At 37.3% G+C, this 25,795-nt stretch overlaps 1 protein-coding gene, 1 long non-coding RNA gene and 1 pseudogene across 2 annotated transcripts in view; 1 reads left to right on the top strand and 2 right to left on the bottom strand.

Annotated features, from left to right (window-relative positions):
* The window catches only part of LOC141374013 (uncharacterized), a 102,026-nt gene extending 81,306 nt beyond the window's left edge, over positions 1-20,720 (top strand). The window contains exons 3-4 of the long non-coding RNA XR_012380551.1: positions 19,988-20,040; positions 20,590-20,720. This is a non-coding gene — a long non-coding RNA (uncharacterized lncRNA). The remainder of the gene's footprint in view (positions 1-19,987; positions 20,041-20,589) is intronic.
* LOC141374014 (mitochondrial import inner membrane translocase subunit Tim9 pseudogene) overlaps positions 1-25,795 on the bottom strand; it is a 781,319-nt pseudogene that overhangs the window by 260,939 nt on the left and 494,585 nt on the right.
* On the bottom strand, positions 17,443-24,532 carry PTGS2 (prostaglandin-endoperoxide synthase 2). Its single transcript, XM_025877894.2, has 10 exons — positions 24,363-24,532; positions 23,419-23,535; positions 23,156-23,299; positions 22,328-22,471; positions 21,742-21,923; positions 20,935-21,018; positions 20,583-20,829; positions 20,001-20,287; positions 19,625-19,772; positions 17,443-19,486 (listed from the first exon to the last, which is right to left on the bottom strand). Exons 1-10 carry the CDS (start codon positions 24,412-24,414, stop codon positions 19,077-19,079), a joined length of 1,815 nt encoding a protein of 604 aa, XP_025733679.1. The 5' UTR covers positions 24,415-24,532; the 3' UTR covers positions 17,443-19,076.

Below are 25,795 nucleotides of genomic sequence, written 5' to 3'. Positions count from 1 at the left end.
GGGGAGGAGCAGGGGGAGGAGCAGGGGGAGGAGCAGGGGGAGGAGCAGGGGGAGGAGCAGGGGGAGGAGCAGGGGGAGAGGGACAAGCCGACTCCATGCTGAGTGCAGAGCCCAACATGGGGCTCGATCCCACAACCTTGATAATGGAGGAGAGTCAGAAGAAAGGCAGGCAGGGCAGGGCAAGTGTTCCCCGCCCCGCCCCACCCCCAACCTAAGAGAAAACTATCCTTAAAAGGAAAAAGACCCCATCCTGTTATTCTATACCACCCTGGAAGGAGCCCTCCACTCTTTCCCATGTAAATAACTACCTGATAAGTAGATGAGCACGTGGACAAAAACAAAAACCTGATTGGGTGACAGGTGCAGGGAGGGTTAATCAGATTAAGACAACCCCCACCCCAGCATTCTCATAAAAACCCCTAGATTTAGAAGTGCTAACGGCAGCCCTCTCTGGTCCCCTCCCTCTTAGGGAGCTTTGTACTGTCACTCAATAAACTTTGCTTTGCTGCCTACCACTCTTCATCTGGTCCACTTCATTCTTCCAAGCAGCTAACGAAGAACCACAGGCAACAAAGGAAAAGAAATCCTGAAACACGGAGATCATGACCTGAACTGAAATCAAGAGTGGGATGCTTAGCTGACTGAGCCACCCTGGTGCCCCTATGTACACGTTTTTTCAAAAAGCAATTTTTAGCTTCTGCACGATAGAAAATTAATAGTCTGCCAATATCCCCTCAATATTACAACTATGTTTTTGTCCTTGACAAAATGTGAGTTTGAGTTTCTTAATAGAAGCACAGATTCAGGGGAATTATATTAATATGGCATTCTGGGAATATAACTTCCCAGTGGGTCAGAGTTCTGTTTTACCTTAAAACTGTGTCAGTAATGCTGCAGACACATTTTTGCTTGTCAGGTCACCTCTTTCTGAACTATAAACAGAGCACATCCCTTTGGTTGATAGAGTCTCTTCAGTAATTTAGAAGCATCAATTAGGCCACAGGTTTCTGTCCCATTTCTTCATATTTTATGAGATTTCTATGCCCTTGCTTTCTTGTTTCTGCAGTGATTTGTGCAGATAGCAATTTTTACCCAAACAGTAAGTGTGAATTTCATAGCAGTATTTCATAGATTCTTAGATGCACATTGTATGTTTGCATTTTACATATCAGAAACTAGTATTTATGTTATGGTTGACTGGCATTGTTTTCATTTTCTTGGTTATACAGAAAATAATGGTGCATCTTTGATTCCATAGCATCTTAGGTTCTATGAAACATGGCAGGTATTAGAAGGTGGTCTTTATTACCAGTACTTGGATCTCTTTTCGGTACCTTCGGTTCTTCAAAATTTTAGGGTGTTACAGAGTGTGATAGTTAACTTTATACGTCAACTTGACAGGCCTCAGAATGCCAAATTAAACATTATTTCTGGTCTGTGAGGATGTTTCCAAATGAGATTAGCATTTGAATTGGTGGACTCCTTAGATTGCCCTCCCTCATATGAGTGGAATCATCCAATCTGTTGAAGGCCTAAATAGAACAAAAAGCTGGGGAAGGAGGTATTTGCCCCTTTATGTTTCTTGCCTGCCTGCTTGAATTGAGAAATCTCGTCTCATCTTCTCCAGGCCTAAGACTGGAATTTACACCTTCAGCTTCCCCGGTCCTCAGGCCTTTGGAATCAGACCGAATTACATCACGGGCTTTCCTGGGTCTCCAGGAATAATATAAATATAATTTCCTATTGGTCTGTGTCTCTGGCAAACCCTGACTAAAACAGAGAGGATACAAATTTGATTCACAAGACCTTGGATACTTTATTGTTGTTATAATGCTGCTTTGCAAGAGTAAAGCCACTGATATTTCTTGCCAAGCATCATAGGCATATATACTTCATAAAGATTTATATGTTACAGAAGCTCCATATCTCATTTCAACAATGCAGAATTCCTTTCTAGTTTGACTCCTTTCTCATATAATTGAGAAATAGGGCATCAACCTCTTCCTAATTTAGAAATGTTTATTCTTGGAGATCTATGTACCTGGACCATACAACTCTAGTTCTGGATAGAATTACTTTAACAGAAATAACTTTTAATATTATACAGATAATTTTTGCTCTGAAGTTTTCTAAGCAGCAACCATCTTTGGACAATCTTTGTCTTTGGTGAAACTCTTTCCCAGACCATCACAAATTAGGTTGTTCAAAACCACTTAATGGTGATGTCTGGGTGGCTCAGTTGGTTAAGCATCTGCCTTCAGCTCAGGTCATGATCCCAGGGTCCTGGGATCGAGTCCCACATCGGGCTCCTTGCTCAGTGGGGAGCGTGCTTCTCCCTCTGCCTGCCATTCCCCCTGGTTGTTCTCTCTCTCTGACAAATAAATAAATAAAAATCTTAAAAAAAAACACTTAATGGAAAACATACTGAAAAAATTCTGTCGAAGAGTAGAGTTAGCTTAATTTTGTTTTTTTTTCCTTTTTCTTTTTCTGTGTTTTACTTTAGTCTTGTATTACTAGTTTCATTTGCTTATTATTAAACTTTTTTTCATCATTCCTAATTGTAAGCGGCATCAAATTATCTTTGGGAACATGTTGAGGTTATTTATTTATTTATTTAAGAGAGAGAGAACGAGAGCACGAGCTGGAGGGGTAGAGGAAGAAGGAGAGAGAAGCTCAAGCAGATGCCATGAGGATCACAGAGCCCGACATGGGAATCAATCTCATGACCCTGAGATCAGGACCTAAGCCAAAATCAAGAGGCAGACACTTAACCAGCTGCACCACCCAAGTGCCCGGGAACATGTTGAGTTTAAATCAATTAATATAGACTATAAAAAATTTCACACAGGGGTGCCTGGGTTTCTCGGTCGGTTAAGCATCTGTCTTTGGCTCACATCATGATCCCAGGGTCCTGGGATGGAGTCCTGCATCAGGTTCCCTGCTCAGCGGGGGTCTGCTTCTCCCTCTTCCTCTGCCAGCTGCTCTCCCTGCCTGTGCTCTCTCTCTTTCTGTCTAATAAGTAAATAAAATCTTAAAAAAAAATTCACACAAAGCATGTGTAAATCTATATATCACCCAATGTATAATGAAACTTTTATAATAGGACAAAACAAAGTCAAATTATTTTTCTAACTAATTGAATTGTATAAATATTGAATAAAATTGTACATGTGGACACAGCATTTTGTTAATTTTTCCAACAAACTTAGAGGTGCTTTCTGCCGTTTGAACAGAGATGTATGTCCTTTTTTACTTTTCCTTCTATTATTTTTTTAATTCTTTTTTAAAATATTTTATTTATTTATTCATGAGGGAGGGAGAGAGAGAGGGAGAGAGAGAGAGAGAGAAGCAGAGGGAGAAGCAGGCTCCCAAGGAGCAAGGAGCCCGATGCGGGACTCGATCCCAGGACCCTGGGATCATGACCTGAGCCAAAGGCAGATGCTTAACCATCTGAGCCCCCCAGGCACCCTCCTTCTATTATTTTTGTGCATAGTTATAACTCTTGAGTCATATGAGTTCCTCAACTCAAATGAGGAACATTTGACATAATTTTTGTATTTATTCTTATGAAGATGTCTTTATAATTAGTGGTTTTATAATTTTTGTGTGAAATTATGTTTTTTGTTATTTTATGTGAGAAAATAGACATTATAATCAGTATCTTTTTTTTAAAGATTTTATTTATTTATTTGAGAGAGAGAGAGTGAGAGACAGAGAGCACGAGAGGGAAGAGGGTCAGAGGGAGAAGCAGACTCCCCGCTGAGCAGGGAGCCCGACGTGGGACTCGATCCCGGGACTCTGGGATCATGACCTGAGCGGAAGGCAGTCGCTTAACCAACTGAGCCACCCAGGCGCCCTCCTTCTATTATTTTTGTGGATAGTTATAACTCTTGAGTCAGGAACATTTGACATAATTTTTATATTTATTCTTATGAAGATGTCTATTTTGTGTGAAATTATGTTCTTTTTCTTATTTTATGTAAGAAAATAGACATTATAATCAGTATCTTGTCTTATAAGGGTAATGACAACCAAATGTCTTATTTTGAGTGACAAAGTGAATGTCTAGGGTATAAAGATATTCTGTAGGCTTACTGCTTTATTCAGGAAGTTGGACAATTTTTGTCATCAGGTTGGAAATTTGTAGTGAGTTTCACACCCAAAATTTGAAAAGATTTAGAGAGGTGAAAATATAATTGTTGAGGCCATTTTACAACCCAAAAGTTGTTGGCATAGTTCAAGGATGTGTTTTAGCAATATAAAAAATTTTTTGTTTTAGATTTATTTTCTCAAAATGCAAAGAAAAAAAGAATTTTAAGATATTGTCAAAGTAGCTAAAAGAGGAGGCACTTGGTAGCATATTAAATGTTGTTCATTTTATTGGTGTCTTTTCTGTAACAATAATCTTTTTCTTTTTTGGGGCTATCGTATTTTCCTTAATTTAAGGCATTGGGATGTCCTAACTTAGCCCTGACTGTGGATGTAAGAACAATACTGTTTTTCAACTTTTTGATCACAAGTGCCAAGGAGGAACAGTGATCCACATTGCTTTATTCAGACCACTGTTTTAAAGTGATACATTGAAAGGCATTTTAAATGATGCTTTCTTCTCTCTTAAATGATCATCTTTAGTCAATCTAGTACAAATTTTTTTCTTAATTGGTAAAAGTACATTCAGAGATAGGAAAGTTTGCCAAATATAGGAAACCTAATACGTGATACCCCAAGGAGTCATTCTGCAAAAGATGCAAAGGATGCCCATCTCTAGTTGTTTCTTACAATGGGCCTAAATTGGACTGTTTAGAGATTATGGAAATAGGAATGATACAAAAACCTTAGGGCTTATCCAACTGTATTAGTCAGCTTGGACTGTCATAACAAAACACTAGACTATTTTATTTTATTTTATTTTTTTAAAGATTTTATTTTATTTATTTGAGAAAGCGAGAATGAGAGAGAGAGCACATGAGGGGGGGAGGGTCAGAGGGAGAAGCAGACTCCCCGCTGAGCAGGGAGCCGATGCAGGACTTGATCCCAGGACTCCAGGATCATGACCTGAGCCAAAGGCAGTTGCCAAACCAACTGAGCCACCCAGGCGCCCACAGGCTATTTTAAACAACAGAAATTTATTTCTCAACATTGTGAAGGCTGAGAAGTTCAAGGCCAGCAAATTTGGTTTCTTATGAAGGCTTTCTTCCTGGCTTATAGAAGGCCACCTTCTCATTTAGTATTATGCATTCAAGTTTTGTCCATGTTTTTTCATGGCTCAATAGTTCATCTCTTTTTAGCACTGAATAACATTCCATTGTCTGGATGTACTGACTATAATCCTATTAGATCAGGGCCCCAACTTTATGACCTTGTTTAATTTTAATGACTTCCTTAGAGACACCATCTCCAAATACAGCCCATTGGGGATTAGAACTTCAACATACAGATTTTTGGGGAAATACATTCAGTCCATAACACCAACACTCTTATTTTATAAAGCAGAAAAAGATCCAGAGGATGATAGAAACTCAAGATTAAAAGAGACCTAAAGATTATGAAGATTCACCTTTCCTCTGATGTTTTCTACCAAAACCTTTTAAATAACTTGTTAAATAAATTCATGGCAAAACTGGATTACTTAGTTACTTGATTCTCAGTTGAAAACTTTTTCTGTGATATTACTACCCTCTCTCCTTGGACATGTCTCTTAAGTCTCTTCCAGGTTGTTGCAGATTCCCGTTTATGGTGGGAGAATCCACTGCTCTGAGGTTCTTAACTTGGATCATGTTCAGGGGCTTAAAGAACTACTTGAAGTTTTACGACAATTTTTGTGTTGTTGTTATTTTTTGTTTTCGATATGTAGCTTTCATCAGATTTAAAAATAGTCAATGATAACAGAAGAGTCCATCCACTAAGCAGTAATTTCTCTGTCTTACCTGAGTGACTTAGTCTTCCAATTTACAAGTCTCTTGTTGCTAGATATGGCATATCCACTCCAAAAAAACAAAACAAAAAACAACAACAAAAGCAAACTAGTAAGAAGTATTTTGGATGTTCAAAGTACTGAGCTTCATGCTAAGAATAGAAAAATGAATACCACAATTCTGTAATAAAGACTTAGTGAAAGAATAAGGAAGTGTTGAAGAGAAGTAAATTTATTGAACACAAGTTTTTCTCGCTCTAAAAACTGTTTGTTTGTTTTTTTTAATTTCACCATGTTGTGATAATCCCCAATTTGACTTTCCTCCTCCTTCTGAACCTTATTAAAGCTGCAGGCAATCGGGCATGAAATATCTAACCAGTTTTTTTCTCATTCTGAGCTGACATTATGTTGGGGAAAGGATGCAGTTTAGTGGTGTTGCATTTATTTTGCAAGTGGACAAGTGGAGGCTTTCATTTTCAATCTTTTTTTAATTTGAAGTATAGTTGAACACATAATGTTACATGAGTTTCAGACACATAGCATAGTGATTCAACAACTCCATACCTTATGCCATGCTTCCACAAGTGTAGCTACCATCTGCCACCATGCAATGCCATTGACTACATTCACTATGTTGTACCTTTTATCCCATGACTTATTCATCCCATAACTGGAAGGCTATATCTCTCACTGCCCTTTACCCATTTTGCCCATCCTCCCCTCTGGCAATCATCAGTTTGTTCTCTGTATTTATGGGTCTGTTTTTGCTTTTTGTTGGTTTGTTTATTCATTTGTTTTGGTTTTTAGATTCTACATATAAGTGAAATCATGATATTTGTCTTTCTCTGTCAGACTTATTTCACTTAGCATAATATCCTCTAGGTCCACCCATGTTGTCACAAACAGCAAGGTCTCTTTTTTATGGCTGAGTAATAGTCCATTGTGTAAATGTACACATCTTCTTCATCCATTCATCTATTGATGGACACCTGAGTTGCTTCTATACCTTGGCTATTATAAATAGTGCTGCAATAAACATAGAAGCTTTCATTTTCAATTTTAATTCCAAGAAAGAAATTATATGTTCTTTTTAAAAATATCCAATGCATGGGCGCCTGTGTGGCTCAGTCATTAAGCATCTGCCTTCAGCTCAGGTCATGATCCCAGGGTCCTGGGATCGAGCCCCGCATCTGGCTCCCTGCTCCACGGGAAGCTTACTTCTCCTTCTTCTACTCCCCCTGCTTGTGTTTCCCTCTCTCACTGTGTATCCCCGTCAAATAAATAAATAAAACCCAAAATCTCCAATTCATACACAATAGACTAGAGTTGATCCTGACAGAGTTACAGCAGAGAGTGAGCATACAGTTAAGAAAGATAATCAACTCTACAGCCAGTATTTGCAGAGAAAATCCAAAAAAGGGGAAAATTTCTGAAGAAATTCAGTGATGATTATATTAACATGTACTTAAAGCAAATGTGTAAGCCAAGATCTAAGACAAATAAGTAATAAGGGCCTTGAAGCAAGATTCACATACCCTGCCAGTTTATTGGGATGCCAGAAGAAGGTTCAAAAAGGACCAAAACATTAACATGTACTAGAAAGAGACTGAGCTCAAAATGCACTGTATAATTTGTTGTACATATTTTCCTCGACTTATAATGGAGTTACATCTAAAAGCAGCAGCTCACTGCTGCTGCCCAGCATCACAAGAGAACATTGCTCAGGAAAAAATCAAAATTCAAAATTTGAAGTGTCTACTGAATGCACCATCATAAAGTTGAAAAATCATTAAGTTGAACCATCGTAAGTGGGGAACCATCTATATATACCTATGTTGAGTAATGTATATGCATACTTTCCAGTCTAGGAGGTGGGTCCCATTACTCCCAATCTATCTTCTCTTGTCCTCATTAACTGCTAGGTTAGTTTCCTATTGCTGCTGTAACAAGATTACCTCCAGTTTGGTGGTTTTAATGATACAAATTTCTTATCTTACAGGCCTGTAGTTTAGAAGTCCTAAATGGGTCATGTTGGGCTAAAATCAAAGTGTGCCTTCCTTTATGGAAGCTCAATGGGAGAATAAGTTTTCTTGCCTTTCTAGCTCCTACAGGCTTCCCAACTTCCTGTGTCCTGGTTCCTCCCATCTTCAAGGCCAGTAATAGCTGGTTGAGTCTTTCTCACATTGCATCACTTTGACACTGACTCTCCTGCCTCCCTCTTTCACATACATAAGGACTCTTGGGATTACATTGGATAATCCAGGATGATCTTTATTTTAAGGTCAGATGATTAGCAACCTTCATTCCTCTGCAGCCTTTGTTATGTAAAATAGGACAGATTCCAGTAATTAGGACATGGACAGCTTTGCCGAGGTGGGACGCATGATTCTGTCTACCACAACTACCAAGGTAAAAAAACTTTCTAAGTAATGTTTCCTATAATAATATGACAGGGTAAACCTTTCTGAGCTGTAAAGCTTCTTATCCTCAGTCTCTTATACCCATTAAACTGACTGAAAAACAAAGAACTACATTGTTACCATAGGACACGTAGATATTAAGTTAATTTAGGAGTCAGATGTGAGATGAGTTATGTAGCCTTTTCTAAAACTTCTCATACTGTAATTGAAGAAAATGAAACCCAGAGGGATTTCTAGTTCTTCATGTCACAGATAGTCAATGTTAGAGCCTCAAATTACTTCCACTTTCTCTGATTTATTTTCTCAGTACAATATTATCATTAACACTATTTATTATATGACTGGAGAAATGAAAAAAAAAAGAACAGTCATTTGCAGTGAGTTACAGTAGGCATTACTGTCTCCATTTCACCTTTTAAAGGTGAGGAACATGGGGCTTTTATTAACCACACTGCCCAGAAAGTGGCCAAGCCCAGATGTGCCCAATTCCAAAGCCCATGCTCTGGATGCAAGCATCTAGCAGTCCACCACCATGTCATTATCATCAGGAATGTGAAAAGTCATGTTCTTGACTTGTAAGATCTGAGTTAAGTAAATTTAGTCTAGAAATTCACAGTTGTTTTATAATTCCCATGCATATCTCTAGGTATTTCAACTGATGCTGTAAATTTCTAAACATAAAATAGAAATCATGTTATAATTAACCTATTTATGCAAATTCACTTTTTAAAAAATATTTATGATATATATCACATTTTAAATAATAAAGAGAATTAATATGAAAAAAGGGAGAGCTGCTGCATCAATCTATTTGGTGTTAAATTCCTCAGAGTTGGACCTTTAATACAATTATACTGTTTCTAACATTCAAAGGCTCTCATTCCCTCTCTCTCTCTGAAGCAGCCTTCTTCCAACTTAAACAGCATTTCAGGTAACCCAATGTTTAGAACATTACTCAATAGTGTTAAGTCAAGTCTAAGTAAAATATACCATGATAATGTTACAGAAAATTTACATTTTAATGGTAAGTTTCAGGGTGTGGGTGAAAGAAACATTCTTGTCCTTTGCATCACCTCCAACTGTGTTTTGCTTACAGAGAAAGATTGTTTATGGCTTGGCCTTGCTTCCTTGCTTCTTTCCCAGTACTGTGTGAGTGGAAAACACTCCTTCAAGGGCATGTAAAACATATCCCACCCTGGGTTTTGTGAATGTTGTCACTGTGCACAGGTATTGAGTAATAGCCAGGGAAAGTCACGCAATGATGCTTCTATCTCACCTATTAGGAACAATCAGGAACATGAAAGAGCAAGTGAGTGTTCTCTGGACAGAGTTCACTCACACAAAGACACAGAGGCAGGGAGAGCCAAAGCAATAGAGGCCCAGGCACAAGACCAACTCAAATCTTAAGCATCTTCTGTTTGGTTTCAATGATGAGATATATACAAAAGAAATGGGGACATAAACTGAAGATAACTCTTCCTGTGATCTTTATTTTATCAAATAATGATCTTTTCTCTGAAGTTTTTTCCATGGCTTCAGCTCATAGGCAGTGTGACCATTTCTTTTTCTGAGTGAATTTACATAGAATGCTGAAATAAATTTTACTTAATTTAGGCATTTAAATTAATTATTATAGTGAGAGCAATATGATCACTTTTGAATGCCAGTTGTGTTTATTGGGGGGTCCTTGAAAGTAGTGATTTATGTCTGGCTTAAAAAACAGAATGATTTACCAGACCATTTACTGTTTATCTTAAACGACTCCCCTCTCCTTCAGAGCCAGACTGTGGCTAAACTCCACAAAAGTTTGAGTCCTTAATAGTACATTGGAATTGGAGATGGAGTTGGCAGACAATTGTGATTTCAAACCTTTTTTTTTTTTAACTTCAAGTATATAGGAAATAAAACAGCTCTGAGTTCCCTAAGTCTGTGATATTAAGTTCTTGAAATATAATTATTAAATAAATTCTAACACATGTCAAAGATACCTATCTATATCTATGATTGAAGGAAAGTGAGGGAACATCAGAAGGTCAGTTTTGAAAGTGATAGGTAACAGTTTCTTGATTACCAAAATGATCATGCAGATAGTGTGAAATATGGAACAGCCACATATAACTCTAGATTTTAATTTTGAAAGGTGTATTTACTTTTCTTTTTTTTAGTCTTCCTAACTACCAGGCTACCAGCAAGTGCTGCATCCAAACAGAAATTGCCTTTCATTGGGGTCCTGATGTGCCTTCTTGTGAATAAAGTACATGAACTGTAGCACATGAAATTTATAGCAATTATTTTAACTTTGTAACAGTTTGCTTTGAATTTTCCTTATTCACTCACTTAATTGTTGTGATTATTAAATAAGGTGCTTTCATATAAGTGATGTGCATACTTAAATCTATATACAGGAATTGGTTACAATATGCCAGGAACATTTCCATTTATAAAGAATAAGGTGGCCCATGTACATGCCACCTAATCTTAGCTATAGGTCTAACATACTACAGTTCTAACGTTTCACATTAAGAAAAAATGTCTGCATAAACTGGAAATCTAATTGATATTTAGTGTATAGTACATCCAGGACACATAAAGTACAGATATTAATCCACATGGTTTTAGAAGGAGGGATAGAGAAATAAGGTAGGACCCCACTTTAAGTTATGGAGCTAAGCTTTTTGGAAGAAGGCCAATACTGAGGACATAATTCTGTGTGTGTGCCTATGTGTTTTAACTCATTTGTTAAGCTGTGTTAGGGAAGGTAAATGGATATAAAGCAGTCACATTTAAATAATGGAACCTAAAAAAAAAGATAGAAAAGGAAAATCATTATTTCTCCTGATAAGAAGAAAACGGAAAGATATGATAATAGCTGCATTCAAATATATGAGATTTGCATTTCATTGACTTCCCTTGTTAGCTATTTTTTCATATCTCTAAAGGCAAAATAAAAGGAAGTGGTTTGAGGGATGGTAAGTCTCTTGTTAGACAAAGTTTTAAAAACCGATGTTTCCAGTGACTGAAGGAAGTCATGTCATCTCTTTATTCAATTATCTTTAATACAGTCATACAGTTACATAATTGTGATATTTCTCAAGAAAAGAAGAATGCAAGGTAAAAACATGATCTTTTTTTCAGGCAGGGAAATATTTATGTAACTATTGAAATATTAATAAAGGATCAATTTTGTCCATGCTGTGCCTTGTAGTTGAAAGAGCTTTGAAATTAAACAGATTTGAGCTCTGTGGGTACTTGGGTAAGTTACAGAATGGGTCTAAGCCTGTTTCCACCTTAGTAAAATGATAGTAACAATATTTTCTCCATGGGACTGTCATGCAAAATAAAAATAGCATTTACAATAAGGTGATGAGTATAATAGATAGTAGGAAATAAATGTAGAACAAAAAAAGTATTGTTTGGAATTATCCATTAAGTCCCAGCATATTTTTTATATATTTTATATATATTATACCCCATTTTTTATTGGGGTATAATTTACATTCATCAAAATGCACATGGTTATGTGGACAGTTCAATGAGTTTTTAGGACAGGTATACCCATATATACTGCAGAAAGCTTTGTTATTTATTCACCTTCCCAAGTAATCCTTGCTACTCCCTCTTCCCTCAACCATGATTCTTGATTACTTTCCTTCTAGATAGCTCCTTATAGAACTTTATATAACTGGAGTCGCACAGTATGTATTCTTTTGTGCCTTTTTTTCCCCTCTACGTGTTTTTGAGATTCATCCATGTTATTGAATGTATCAGTAGTTCATTACTTTTTACTGATGAATATCATTCCATTGTGTGGAGATACCACCACTTATTTATCCCTTATCTTGTAGATGGAAATTTGCCTTGTTTTCAGTTTTTTGATATTATGAAGAAAGTGGCTATGGACATTCCTGTGCAAGTCTTTTGTGTATACTTCTATTCATTTCTCTTGGGTAAATAGCTAGAAGTGGAATTGTTAGATCATAGGGTCCAATTTTGTTTATGCAAAACTGCCAGATTTGTTTCCAAAGTGACTATAATATTTTATGCTACCATCAGCAATTATGAGAGTTTCATTTATTCCAGTCTGCGAACATGTGGTACTGTCAATATACAGGTTCTCCAGAACCAATAATACATATTGGTTCTATTTCTCTCTCTTTCTCAATCTCTCACTTATTTGCAAAATTGCGAAGGAAAGTGAGGGAACCTCAGGAGTTCAGTTTTACAAATAAGAGACAGAGACAGAGATTTTAAGGGATTGTGGAGGCTAGGTTGTCTGAAGTCAGCAGGGCAGGCCAGCAGGCTGGAAATTCAGATACAAGTGGATGTCAAGTCTAAATTCTTCAGGGCAGCAGGCTGGAAACTCAAGTAGAGCTCCTATGCTGCAGTCTTAAGGAGAATTCTCTTTCAGGGAACGTCAGTCTTTGCTTCTTAAGACTTTCAACTGATTGCATGAGGTTCACCATATAGTATAGAGAATGATATGCTTTACTCAAAGTCTACTGATTTCAATGTTAATGACATCTAAATATTCTTCCACAGCAACATCTAGACTGGTGTTTGACCAAATGGGTGCCATATCTTAGCCAAGTTGACATATAAAATTAACCATAATGGTTAATCTTTTTAAATTTTAGTTAATCTTTTAAATTTAGTTAATTAATTAACTAAATTAATTAACTAATTAATTAATTAACTAAATTAATTAATTAACTAAATTTAGTTAATCTTTTAAATTTTAGTGAACCTAATAGTTGTCTAGTAGTATCTTACTGTGGTTTTAATTTTCATGTCTCTGATGACTAATGATGTTGAACATATTTTCATGTACTTATTGGATATTAATATATCTTCCTCAGTAAGTTTCTGCTTATGTCTTTTGTTTATTCTTCCTGTTATTATTTTTACTATTTAGAGTTATTTATATGTTCTATATTCCAGTCCTTGTTAGACATGTGTGTTATGACTATTTTCTGAGTCTGTGGCATGTCTATTCATTTTCCTAGGATCATCTTTTGATGAGCAACTTTTCTAATTTTATGAAGTAAACTTCATTAATCTTTTTATCTTTTAGGGTTAGTACTTGATTATCTTAAATTTGTTGCCTACCCCATGTTCATGAAGATATTATTCTGTATTTTTTTCTAGAAACTTTATAGTTTTCATTTTTACCTATAGATCTATGAACCATCTTGAATTAATTTGTGTGTGTTGTTAAGTACAATTGAGTTTCCTTCTTTTTATGTGGATGTTCAATTGTTCTCAGGCCATTTATTTTTTTTTTAAAGATTTTATTTATTTATTTGAGAGAGAGAGAATGAGAGATAGAGAGCACGAGAGGGAAGAGGGTCAGAGGGAGAAGCAGACTCCCTGCTGAGCAAGGAGCCCAATGTGGGACTCGATCCTGGGACTCCAGGATCATGACCTGAGCTGAAGGCAGTCGCTTAACCAACTGAGCCACCCAGGCGCCCCTCAGGCCATTTATTGAAAAGACTTTTTTTTTTGTTTATTCATTAGATTGCATTGCCACCATTGTCAACTACACAATTGTCAGATGGATCTAGAATCTCCACCCTAATTCTAAATTTTTTGGAAAGAGAATTTTATTTTCCCTGCTTGGTTGGGTGTCCATTCTAGGACAGTCTATTGTGGCAGTTTGGATAAGGGTCAAGGAAATCAAATGATACAAAAGTGGCCTATAAACCTATTCTTGCCACCAAGAATAGCATCTCTTCCTTTAAAAAAAAAAAACTTTTTATTTTGAAATAACTATAAATTCACAGGAAGTTGCAAAGAAATTTAGAGGGAGGTACCATGCAACCTTCAGACCACCTCCTCTGATGTTGACATCTTACATTATAGTCCAATGTCAAAATCAGGAAATTTACCTTAGTACAATCCATAGAGCTTTTTCATATTTCACCATTTATACATGCATTTGTGTTGAGTGTGTGTGCATAGTTCTATGCAATTATGTCACATCTGTAGCTTTTTTAACTACCACCTCGATCAAATTATAAAAATATTCAATCAGCACAAGGCTCCCTCATGCTACTCCTTTATAGCTATAGATAGCTATCCCACAATTTCTAATCTGGTAACCACAGATCTGTTCTCCATCCTTATAGTTTTGTTATTATTTCAAGAATGCTTTATATTTGGGGCGCCTGGGTGGCTCAGTTGGTTAAGCTGTTAAGCAGCTGCCTTCAGCTCAGGTCATGATCCCAGGGTCCTGGGATCGAGCCCCTTGTCTGGTTCCCTGCTCAGCTGAGAGCCTGCTTATCCCTCTCCCTCTGCCTGCCACTCTGCCTACTTGTGCTCTCTATCTCTCTGTCAAATAAATAAATAAAAATCTTTAAAAAATGTGTTTTTTATATATATGTATAAATAAAGAATGTGTTTTATATATATATATATAATCATAGAATAGGTAACTTTAAGAGACTGGTTTTTTTTTTTCACTCAGCATAACTCCCTTGAGTTCCATCCAAGTTGTTTCATGTATGATTAGTGATTAGTTGTGTTTGTTTTGCTGCATAGTACTCCGTGGTATGGATATACCACAGTTTGTTTAACCATTAACCTTTTGAAGGATATTTGAGTTATTTCCAGTTTTGTGCTATTATGAATAAAGTTGCTATGAAGCTTCATATACAGATTTTTACATGAATATAGATTATTTTTCTGGGATAAATGCCCGAGAGTACAATTGTAGATTGTATCATGTGGTAGGTAAAATAATGGTCCTCCAAAGTTTTCCATGCCCTAAGCTCTAAAACCTGTGAATATGTTGCCTTACATGGCACAAGGGACTTTGTATATGTGAAAAAAAAAATTATGGATCTTGAGGAAAGGCAATATTCCTGGATTATCTTCATGGACCCAAAGACCCTCCTTATGGGAGGGAGGCAAGAGGATCAGAGTCAGAGATACTAGAAAATGCTACCCTGCTGGCTTTGAAGGTAGAGAAAGGGACCATGAGCCTCTAGAAGCTAGAAGCTAGAAAAGGCAAGAGACAGATTCTCCCCTAGAGCTTCCAGAAGAAACACAGCCCTGCTGACACCTTGATTTTAACTCATAAGATCTATATCTTACTTCTGAACCTCCAGGACTGTAAATAATAAACTTGTGTTGTTTGAAGCCAGTAAGGTTGTTGTGGTAATTTGTCATATCATCAGTAGAAAACTAATATACATGGTAAGGGAATTTTTAGTTTAGAAGAAACTGCCGAACTATTTTTCTGAAGTGGATATCTCTGTCTTCTAAGATCTTACTCTTTCTTCAAGTATCGCCACATATTCTACTTCTTTCATGAAGCTTATTCTTATTCACTTATTGAGTATTTTGTAATGCCTTTTAAGTACCAGATACTGTTCTGAGACCAGTGAATAATGCAAACAAGGTCCTTGCTTTCATATACACAATTCTACTGAGAGGACACAGATAATAAACATACAAATCAAGGTAATAACAGAAATAAATGCCATAAAGAAGATGAAAGAGCTTTAGTAGTTGGCTTTTAGGTGGCTGGAGAAGGCCTTTCTGAGAGGGGAAATTTGAGCCAAGATTTGGATGTTGAGAAGGAGCTAGCCTTGTGGAAATCTGAAGAAGGAACATTAGAAACAGGAGCAATAGCTTGAGAACCCTGCTGGTAAGCAAATCAGAAGAAAGCAGATGTGGCTGGAGCACAGTGAACAAGGGTAGGAAATTATGGTAAGTGAGATTAGATAGTTAGGCAGGGGACTGATCACTGAGACACTCTGGGATAGGATAAGGAGTTTAGGTTTGTCCATTGTGCAATAGAAAGCCAATAGGAAGCCATTCAAACAGGAGAGGAACATTATCTGATGTATGGTTGAAAATGACCCCTCTCATCATAAGGAGAATGGTTTGGAATGAGGCAAGAAAGAAAGCCAATTGAGAAATAATTACATCAACTAGGTTGGTAGTATTGGAGTTAGAGAAAAGGTGACAGGTGCAGAATTTGCGGGTTATAGTCAACAAGATTGCTGCGTGATTGGCTATGGGCATGAAGAAAAGAGGGGATTCTGCTTGAGAACAAGGAGATGGTGGCGTCCTTAACTTTGGATGATTATTATTTTGGGTTTAAGGTGCACAGTGGGCAAAGACTGTAAAATAAGCCATTAAATTTATTTGGGTAAGTTGTCAATTGAGATTGTTCTGGAGAAATAAGTTTGGGAGTGATAATGTTTCAGTTTATGAGCTTGGATTAACCTGGAAGAGGGCAGATAAAGAGGGGGATCAAGACACTTCAATTTATAGATACAATGGAGGATGAAGAGATTTTTAAAAAATCTGAGAAACAGCACTACATGAAGGCAGAGAAAGACGAGGAAGTATCAAACCAAGAAACCAAGAACAAAATACAACCTTTCAGTAAAGAACTATTGACATTTGTGCTGAATGCTACTAAGAAGTCAGATTAGGAGGACGGCTGAAAGGAAGTTGTGCCAGTTAAGTACAATGGAGGGAGAGTAGACAGGGAATGAAGGTGTGATTGTAAGGAAATGAGATAAACGGGGTAACGAATAGTAAAGAGGTCAATGGATCAGTAGGCTCAGTGAAACTAGAGTTTACATGTTGAAGTGTGCGTACTAAGATAGGTGAGTTAGGTGAGTCAGGAAGATGCTTGAAATCAAGATTTTGGTAATGGTATAGCAATTGACAAGATCAAGGTATATATAGTCATAGGAATATGGTAGAAGCCATCACAGGAATGAAGTCCAAGGAAGAGAAAAGCCAGGCAGGATGTTAAATAGGTGGTTCGTGTGGATAGTGCTATACCGAAATATCAAGATTAGGAGTACAATGGAAGCCCACAAGCCAGGTATCAGTGGTTTGCCCAGCTCTTTGAACTTACAATTTTGTACCGCCTTAGCCATTTTATCTTATTCTTTGCCTTCTGTGTGCTTGGTTTTTTCCTTCTTCCAGATTAAGGCAATGAAAACAAGTTTGTTGCTATCTCCTACACCTCTTCCTCTAGGAAGCCTCTCTATGACTGAGGGAAGAACCATTTCATTAATAGCTAGTCTAGTCCAAATGGTATACATACAGTGTTTTAGAGAAATCATAAATCATATGACAAAGATACACAGAAACAGCCAAAATTTATTTTAGAAGAGATTTTTCCATTCTTAAATAGTATAAAAATAAACAGGCATTTGTTTCAACACTTACATTTTACATAAGTTAATTTAAATACACATTTGTCTGAGGCACCAAAACATTCGTATTATATTCCAAATTCCCAGGTTCAGTCAGCAGGTTATGTTAATACAAGTTTTTTAATCAGTGAAGTTAAAGTTTTTTATATAAATCTAATATTGACTATTTCTTAACTAAAGTTTTTATAAACATAAAATCTTAAAAATTCCCCTGAGTTATTTCTTTTAAAGAAATTTCATTTTCTCTACCTAAGACACTGCTTTTTCATTATTTACAAATACTGATGTTATCTGTAATCAGTGCTTGATTTAAAAATATTAAAACCCAAAAAATATTAAAACCTACAGTGCTCTGCACGTGTCTCCTCAGTAAGTTATAGTTGAATTAATGAAGGAACCATTGGTCCTTCAAAAATATATAAAAGGTCAGTCTTATGGTACATCTAGGCTAATGAGACACACTGTTTCTCTGTGAGCTGGTATATAGGTAAATCTTCTGTATTTCAATTCCAACTTAATATATTTCAATATACCAGAGTTGGGTTCCTGAAAATTTATTCATGAATCTTAAACTAATAATTTTTTATAGTTTACATATTAATTCAGAGTTAATCTCAAAGAAGATATGCTGATTCTCACATAATGCAAAAAAAACCCTAATTTATATGTCCTAACAAAACATAAATAATAATCCTCAATAAATTAAGTAGTATACAGTACCAGCAAATGTCAGCTGACAATGAGATGTGGAAAAGAAACATTATCTTCCCGGGAACTATTCAGGATTTGTTTGGTTTTGCTTTTAAATGGGAAAGGACATTCATTAGAAATACAGCTTTCTTCTATCATCAACCCCCTACAGTTCTTTGTAAGGCATTAGTCTCATTGCAGGCTTCTTCTGTTACAGTTTATAAAGTTCTCTGCCTTTCACGTAAAATGCCTCTGGGTAGAGGCCTTTAAGGGCTGGTTTTTTTTTTTTTTTCTTTCATTCCTCTTAAGAGGAGCTAAATTACTAGTAGTCCTGAGTTGAGGTTTTCCTGAAAACTTGCAAAAGTTCAGATAAGTACAGAGAGTCTAAAGAAAGATGAACTCAGATCTTAAAAACCAAGAAAACCAAAAAGAAGTAAACTAATCAGAAGAGAGTTTCTCCCAGCACAGTGGCTAACAGAAGAAAAGGAGCAGTGTGCAGGTAGTTGCTTCTAACGTATCATGGAAGATACACTAGAAAATCCCGATAGTGTGGAAAAAAACTTGCAGCATTTTGCCATCTTGGAACAACGTTTAAATGTCCAAACATCTTCCCTTTCTTATTATATATAAATAATATAAAAAGAAATTCAAGTAAAAGGATGTCAAACTCATTTACAAAACAGAATGAAAACTGTTTTCCCCTTTAACCTGAAGACATCTTTAAAGTAGTGACATGAAAATCTTCACCAAGTATGACCCTTCTCTTCTTAATAGACGATGTTAAGTAACATAAGGAGTTTAACATAAATATTAAATAATTAAGTTAAAAGAAATCGTCCATATAAATAAATAAATATGATTAACAGGCTTTTACAGTTCAGTGGACCGTTCTTTTAGTAGGACTGTGGGATTGATATCATCTAGTCCGGAGTGTGAAGAGCTTGCATTAATGGTGACTGTTTTGGTGAGCTGTGGGTCTTGAACACTGAATGCAGTAAAAGGACAGCCCTTCACGTTATTGCAGATGAGAGACTGAATTGAGGCAGTGTTGATGATTTTAAAGCCTACTTCTCCACCAAAAGTGCTAGGCTTCCAGTAGTCAGGGGAACAGATGGGATTACCCATAAGTCCTTTCAAGGAGAATGGCGCTCCCATTTCTACCATGGTCTCACCAAAGATGGCATCTGGACGAGGCTTTTCTAGCAGGAGGGCAGGATACAGTTCCATGGCATCAATATCACCATAAAGGGCTTCTAACCCCGCAGCCATTTCCTTCTCTCCTGTGAAGGTGACAAAGACGTACAACCAATGTAAAAAACTTTACAGAAAAAGAAAAGTTTTAACCCTTTGCTCAGTTCCCTTTCAACTTCTCTGTTGTTTCCATTTGACCCTTGATGCTTCAAAGAAGTTTCTCTCACCTGTAAGTTCTTCGAACGAGGCATAGGGCTTCAGCCGAAAGCGTTTGCGATACTCATTAAGAGACTGGTATTTCATCTGTCTGCTCTGGTCGATTGAGGCCTTCGCTACTTGTTGTACTGCAGCTGGAACATTCCTACCACCAGCAACCTGTGGAAAATAAAATGGTAGAACAACTTAATGATGATTTCTACTTTTAAAAGAAAGCACTCACTCCCTGGGTCCAGAGTAGTGAAGACTGATGTTCCCAGCTGAGACCTAAACTATCCAAGTTAGAAATATTACTCGTTATTGGTAAGTCTGAGAACAATCATTTCAATGGCGGAAATTCTAGTTACTGAGTAGTCCTTTGTTTTGTTTTTCAGTAACAAGGCTTACCCTGCCGGCAATCTGCCTGCTGAATGACTCCACAAACTGGGTAAGCCCATGTTCCAGCAATATAGAGTTGTTGTAGATAAACTGCTGGAAATTGTACTCCTGGTCATCTATTTGCAAGGTGTCAGGCAGAAGGGGATGCCAGTGGTAGAGTGTGTTAAACTCAGCAGCAATACGGTTTTGGTACTGGAATTGTTGGTTGAAAAGCAGCTCTGGGTCAAACTTCAGCTTGAAGTAATAGCCGCTCAAGTGCTGTACGTAGTCTTCAATCACAATCTTAATGGTTTCTCCTATTTACACAAAATAAAAAGAAATTTAGAGCATTAATTCTCTGATTACCAACTTTCAAGCAACTGAAATGCTGTGAATCCGCTCTTCCTTCACTTCTATTTTTGTCCTTTATACCATCAAAACAAAAGGTATTTGTATTTCCATTCATGCTCAAGGATTGAACTGAATTAATATGGAGGATGTGACTTTACATTCACCATGTTCTCCCAGAATTACTGAAAACATATCAAAGGTATCAAGTTAGTTTTCTCTGCAGAAGAGGGTTTTATTTAAATATATTCTCTTCTTGCTTACCTATCAGTATGAGCCTGCTCGTCTGGAACAGTCGCTCATCATCCCACTCTGGATGCTCCTGTTTAAGCACATCGCACACTCTGTTGTGTTCCCGTAGCCAAATTGTGGCGTACATCATCAGACCAGGCACCAGCCCGAAGACTTCCTGGCCCACAGCAAACCGTAGGTGTTCAGGAACATGGGGTGGGTAGATCATCTCCACCTGAGTATCTTTGACTGTGGGAGGATACACCTCTCCATCAATTACCTAAAAAACAACAGTAATAAAAACATTAAATTTTAATCAGTATAAGTTTTTTAAATGGGTAAGTCGTGAGTCATAACTAATTCTTAATATTCAAATAGAACAAACCTGATATTTCATTTTGCCATCCTTGAAAAGGCGCAGTTTATGTTGTCTATCCAAAGTTTCCCCATAAATATGGCTTAAGTCCACCTAGAATATTATGGAAAAATTTTAATTTGTTGCTGTTGAAGTGTCTATACTATATCATTAAATAATTTGATAACATATTGAGATACTAAATACACAAGAGACATAGGTTTGTAGTGTCAGTGGATAATAAATTTAGTATTTTGTGGCTGTGAGAAAAATATGTTATCAAATTATTTAACTTGTTATCCACTGACACTACAAACCTCTGTCTCTTGTGTATTTAGTATCTCATAGTGAAGTATAGTATATATTTAGTGAAAAGGTATTTAGTATCTCATATGGAGTTATAAGTATCTAATATGCTTCACTATAACTATTTCTTTTAACAAGAATCAGAAAATATATTATTAATATAAAATTCTTACTGGCAAATTGAAACTGTCATTGAACTCCAAGGGATAATAATGCTACAAAAATCTCATAATATTTAAAGTAGTATAATCAGGGTACAAATGTTTTTGAAGACACCACTTTTTGCAGGGCTAGTATTTTAAACTAAAATGTAAGAGCCAAGTTACAAATATTATGTCTATGTGTGTACACATGTGTATTTTTACTAAACCAGTGAATCAAAAATAGAAATTCCATTAAGGTTTTTATAGACAGAGCATTTTTTTAAAAAGAGGGTAAATCTGGTATAGCAAATACACACACACACACACACACACACACACAGCACTCAGTTATGATTTTTACTATAATTTCAGTTTAACTCTGTCTTACCCCATGGCCCAGTCCTTTGGTGAAAGCTGGCCCTCGCTTATGATCTGTCTTGAAAAATTGATGGGTGAAGTGCTGGGCAAAGAATGCAAACATCATATTTGTGCCCTGGGGATCAGGAATGAACTTTCTTCTTAGAAGAAATTTTTCCACAATCTCTTTTGAATCAGGAAGCTCTTTCTTGCCTGAAAAATGAGAAAAGCTTAAGATAAGAATTCATTTACAAATTCAAGAAAGCAGCTATTTCCTATGGGGCCTTCTTCACTTACAGGAGAAATACAAGTGTGAACAGGATTAGAATATAAATGGAAGTTCTAAGAAATGGGGAAACACCTTCTTACTGAATAACTTTACCTATTTTGTTTAACTAGCAAAGTTAATTTGGTTTTAATGAAAGAATTTAAGTGAAGACATTATACCAAAATGTCCATTCACTGGAATAGTTTACAAAAAAAATCTCCACAGATAATCCTTAGGAAAGCCAACAATATGCTTTTATTAACAAGAGAGTTCAGGGCTGAATTTTCTAGGTAGCAATCCAATCCCTACTGCAGTGCATAGGGCTGGGACCTGCCTCCCGCACACTCACCTTTCACACCCATGGGTGTTGGACAGTCGTCAGCCACAGGGGGAAGAGCTCTGGTGTAGTAGGAGAGATTGGAGAAGGCTTCCCAGCTTTTATAGCCATAGTCCACGTTGTAAGTTGGTGGACTCTCAATCAAATGTGACCTGGCTGAAATTTAAAGAAAAAAAACTTTGTTTTATTTGTGCCCACATCAATGTTCCTTTTTATTGTAAAATGTGCAAAGTGGCACGGAAGACTGGATTTAATACCAACAAAGCTAACCTACTGTAAAACAGTTACACTTCAAAGTCTGCCTCTACTAAAAAAAAAAATCAGAATGATTCATTAAAATGCATCTTTAATAAAGTATATATACTTTTACATAAAACATGATCGGGCCGTCTTGATTTTTCAAATAATCATCCACCTACTGCTTAAGAGGCCTATGAAGGAATGTCTGGGCAAGACACTTGCTTTAGTAACAAAGTTATTTTCTTGCTGACCCAAATCCAGATTAACCAGATTATTTTACTAGGTGCAATTCTGTGGTCCATGGACGTTCAGTAAACTGGACCACATTTCCTTCACAGATTGGCAAAAGCAGTTAATTTAGAAGAGGTGTACAGGATTTAAGTAGAATTCTGACTGTGAGACAGAACTTTACAAACTTAACGGGACTGAGATGTATTTTGGGCCGTGAAGACAGAAGGCAAACTAAAAATATCTGTTTTAAAGTAAGTCATTTTGACAAGGTTGAAAAGAGATTTCGGGATTAGGTTTAATAATCTCAAGTTTTATAAAGAACATTTTTCCTTGAGGAAACTGAAAACCTTGAAAGAGACTTGTACTTACATGTCAACACGTATTTCATAATTACATTTCGCAGGAAGGGAATGTTATTGACAATGTTCCAGACTCCCTTGAAGTGGGTAAGTATGTAGTGCACTGTATTTGGAGTGGGTTTCAGGAATAATTTTATTCTTGTCAGAAATTCAGCTGCAAAGAGAAAAAAAGGGGGGGGGAAGATTAACAGAACCCATTCTAAGACACTAGAGTGTAAAGTGATAACTACATGTATCCCCAGTCCAAATAAGGGCACCCAAGGGCAAACTTACGTGTTGAACAGTTTTCGCCATAGAATCCTGTTCGAGTGCAGTCACATCTATACTGGTCAAATCCTATGCTCATACATACACCTTGGTTTTGACATGGGTTGGAACAGCACGGATTAGCTACAATAAAAGTAGACAGTAAGAAGTCATTCTTTACTTCCATAATCTTGATTTAAACATTTAATTGCTTTATATAGTATGGGTCAACTTTACATAAATTCAAGAAATATACAGGTAGTCATGGGAAAACAATTTCTTTAACCTGTGGCACAGAATGATTATAATGAATAAAATACCAACTTCCTATTCTAAATAAGGATAACAATATTCAACCAGGGAAGTGATGTTGCTCAGTTTTTTCTTTAGTAACTTTTCAGATGTTCAAATTACCATTTTTAAAGAGCTCAAAGAAGTAGCATTTTCATAACTAAAGTGGACGTATCTAGTACAGTAATCAAATTTAGGGGAAATTTCAGTGTAAAAACATATCATTGTTAATATTTTGCTTATCTTAAATAACCTGGGTTTTCCTGGGTCAGAAAAGGCACTAATTTTTTTTCTCATTCAACTTTTATTCTAATGAGTAGAAAAGCACTAATTTTGAAACAATGACTCCCATTCCCTAATAGTGGGCACCACACACAAACATTTCACATATATTGATCGATCGTGTCTTATCATAATAACAACCTGCAAATTATACACTGTTCCTATTTAGCAGATGAGAAAAGTGAGACCCACACCGGTTAAGTTACTGGCTCAGGATGATCAGAGCTGGTGGCAAAGCTGGGGTATTCACCCCTTTCTTTTGGACTCAAAATGGTCCAAGCTCTCTACCCAGTCGAACATCGTCTCCTTTTCCGGGCTGTTCAAAGTACCGGGAGGATCCGGGAGGTCAGAGCGGAACCTCGGCGAGGAGTCCCCGCTGCGGGGCGCCAGGTACCCACCTGCACTGCAGAGCGCCAGGGCGGCGAAGAGCAGCAGGGCGCGAGCAAGCATCTCGGCGGCGGGAGGAGCGCGGGCGGGCGGAGGCGTTGCCGTACTTGGGCTCTGGGCTGCGGAGCCGGAGCAGTCGCTGTGCGAAGTCCCCGAGCGTAACCCTGACGCTTGCTGCAAGTTGTTTGACAACTGGAAGCTAACGGAGAGAACCTTCCTTTTATGCGTGAAAACTAAGCCCACGTGACAGCATGACTGTTTCTTTCCGCCTTTTTTTTTTACCCACTCCCCCCACAACTCTCCCCCTCCCCCTGTCTACTTAAATAATTGCGTAAGACCCGGGTGGGGGCAGGATTTTTTACCCACGCAAATGAGAAAATCGGAAACCCGGGAAGCTGCCCTCGGATTCCCCAAGGCGGGTGCAAAGCAAATTGCCCCCCTCCCCGCTGCGATCTCCTGGTTCTCCTCCCCCAGTTCCTCAGCTCCGGAGTGCGATTTGCGCCAAATTCCCTTTCTCCCAGTATTTGACCCGGAGCTTTCGAGAGACGGTGCCTCGGCGGATCCCACTGCGGGGAGGGACAATACTACACTTCTCCCGGAATCCGAGCGGCCCGAGGTCCCAGAGCGCAGGGAATCTCCCTGCGCGGCCGTCCCCATGTCTCATCCCCAGGTCTTTGGGGGGCCGAGGAGTCACGGTCTGGACAGACTGGGCCAAGAAAGACTGTTTTACACGTCATGTATTTCAAACATGTCATGATTTTAGTGACCAGCCATGACCTAGTGTATATGCAGCACATACATACATTACATTTTTTTTAATTGGCCGAATTAACTATAATAGCTATCGTCGATGTACATATCTGTAAAATGTGAATTCCTCTCCACAATAGCTTCTTACCAGTTATCCTGTAAATAGTCCATCTGAGGCTTGAACGACCACCATTATAACGTTTCCTCTCCTCTGATGAACAAGGGAAGGGAAAGGGCCCAGGATCTTTCTGGGATGCTAAATGTCCAAAACATCTGCTTTAATGCATTTCTTCCTCTGCTGTGCGGTTTTTACCACTTTGGTCACCCACCCTTCACAGGAGATACACAAAGAAGACACTAGGTTTTTAAAGTTTCGGGTTTTTTTAATCTTTTCTGCCCACTTTTCCAAGATGATGAATATGGCAATGGATCAACCTACAACATTGCATTTACTTTTAAATTGTCCGGGCTTAATAGTGCAAATTTTCTATTCTCATTCTGGAACAGAGTTTGATGAGGAATTGAGTGGAATGGTTGGAAAAGATGGATAAGTTTGACAATTTTGAATTTCATCGTCCTTTGCCTTTATTTAGTATCTTTCGGTGGTGTATGACATTCAAAAAAAAGAAAGAGAAAGAGAGAAGAAGAAAGAAAGAAAGAAAGAAAGAAAGAAAGAAAGAAAGAAAGAAAGAAA

The sequence above is a fragment of the Callorhinus ursinus genome, unplaced genomic scaffold (genome assembly GCF_003265705.2).
Source record: "Callorhinus ursinus isolate GAN/ISIS: 27379988/994484 unplaced genomic scaffold, GSC_fseal_2.0 scaffold13, whole genome shotgun sequence".
NCBI lineage: Eukaryota > Metazoa > Chordata > Mammalia > Carnivora > Otariidae > Callorhinus > Callorhinus ursinus.
Note: the sequence above shows the minus strand (reverse complement) of the source record. Positions and strands in the feature narration are given on the sequence as shown.

What these genes read in the sequence shown, in the direction of transcription:
- PTGS2 (XM_025877894.2), bottom strand. Translation starts at nt 24,414, where the DNA reads ATGCTTGCTCGCGCCCTGCTGCTCTTCGCCGCCCTGGCGCTCTGCAGT. An exon ending in CCTGGCGCTCTGCAGTGCAG is followed by an intron (nt 23,536 to 24,362) that starts GTGGGTACCTGG and finishes CTTTTATTGTAG; the next exon opens with CTAATCCGTGCTGTTCCAAC. An exon ending in CCAAAGGACTGGGCCATGGG is followed by an intron (nt 21,019 to 21,741) that starts GTAAGACAGAGT and finishes ATAATATTCTAG; the next exon opens with GTGGACTTAAGCCATATTTA.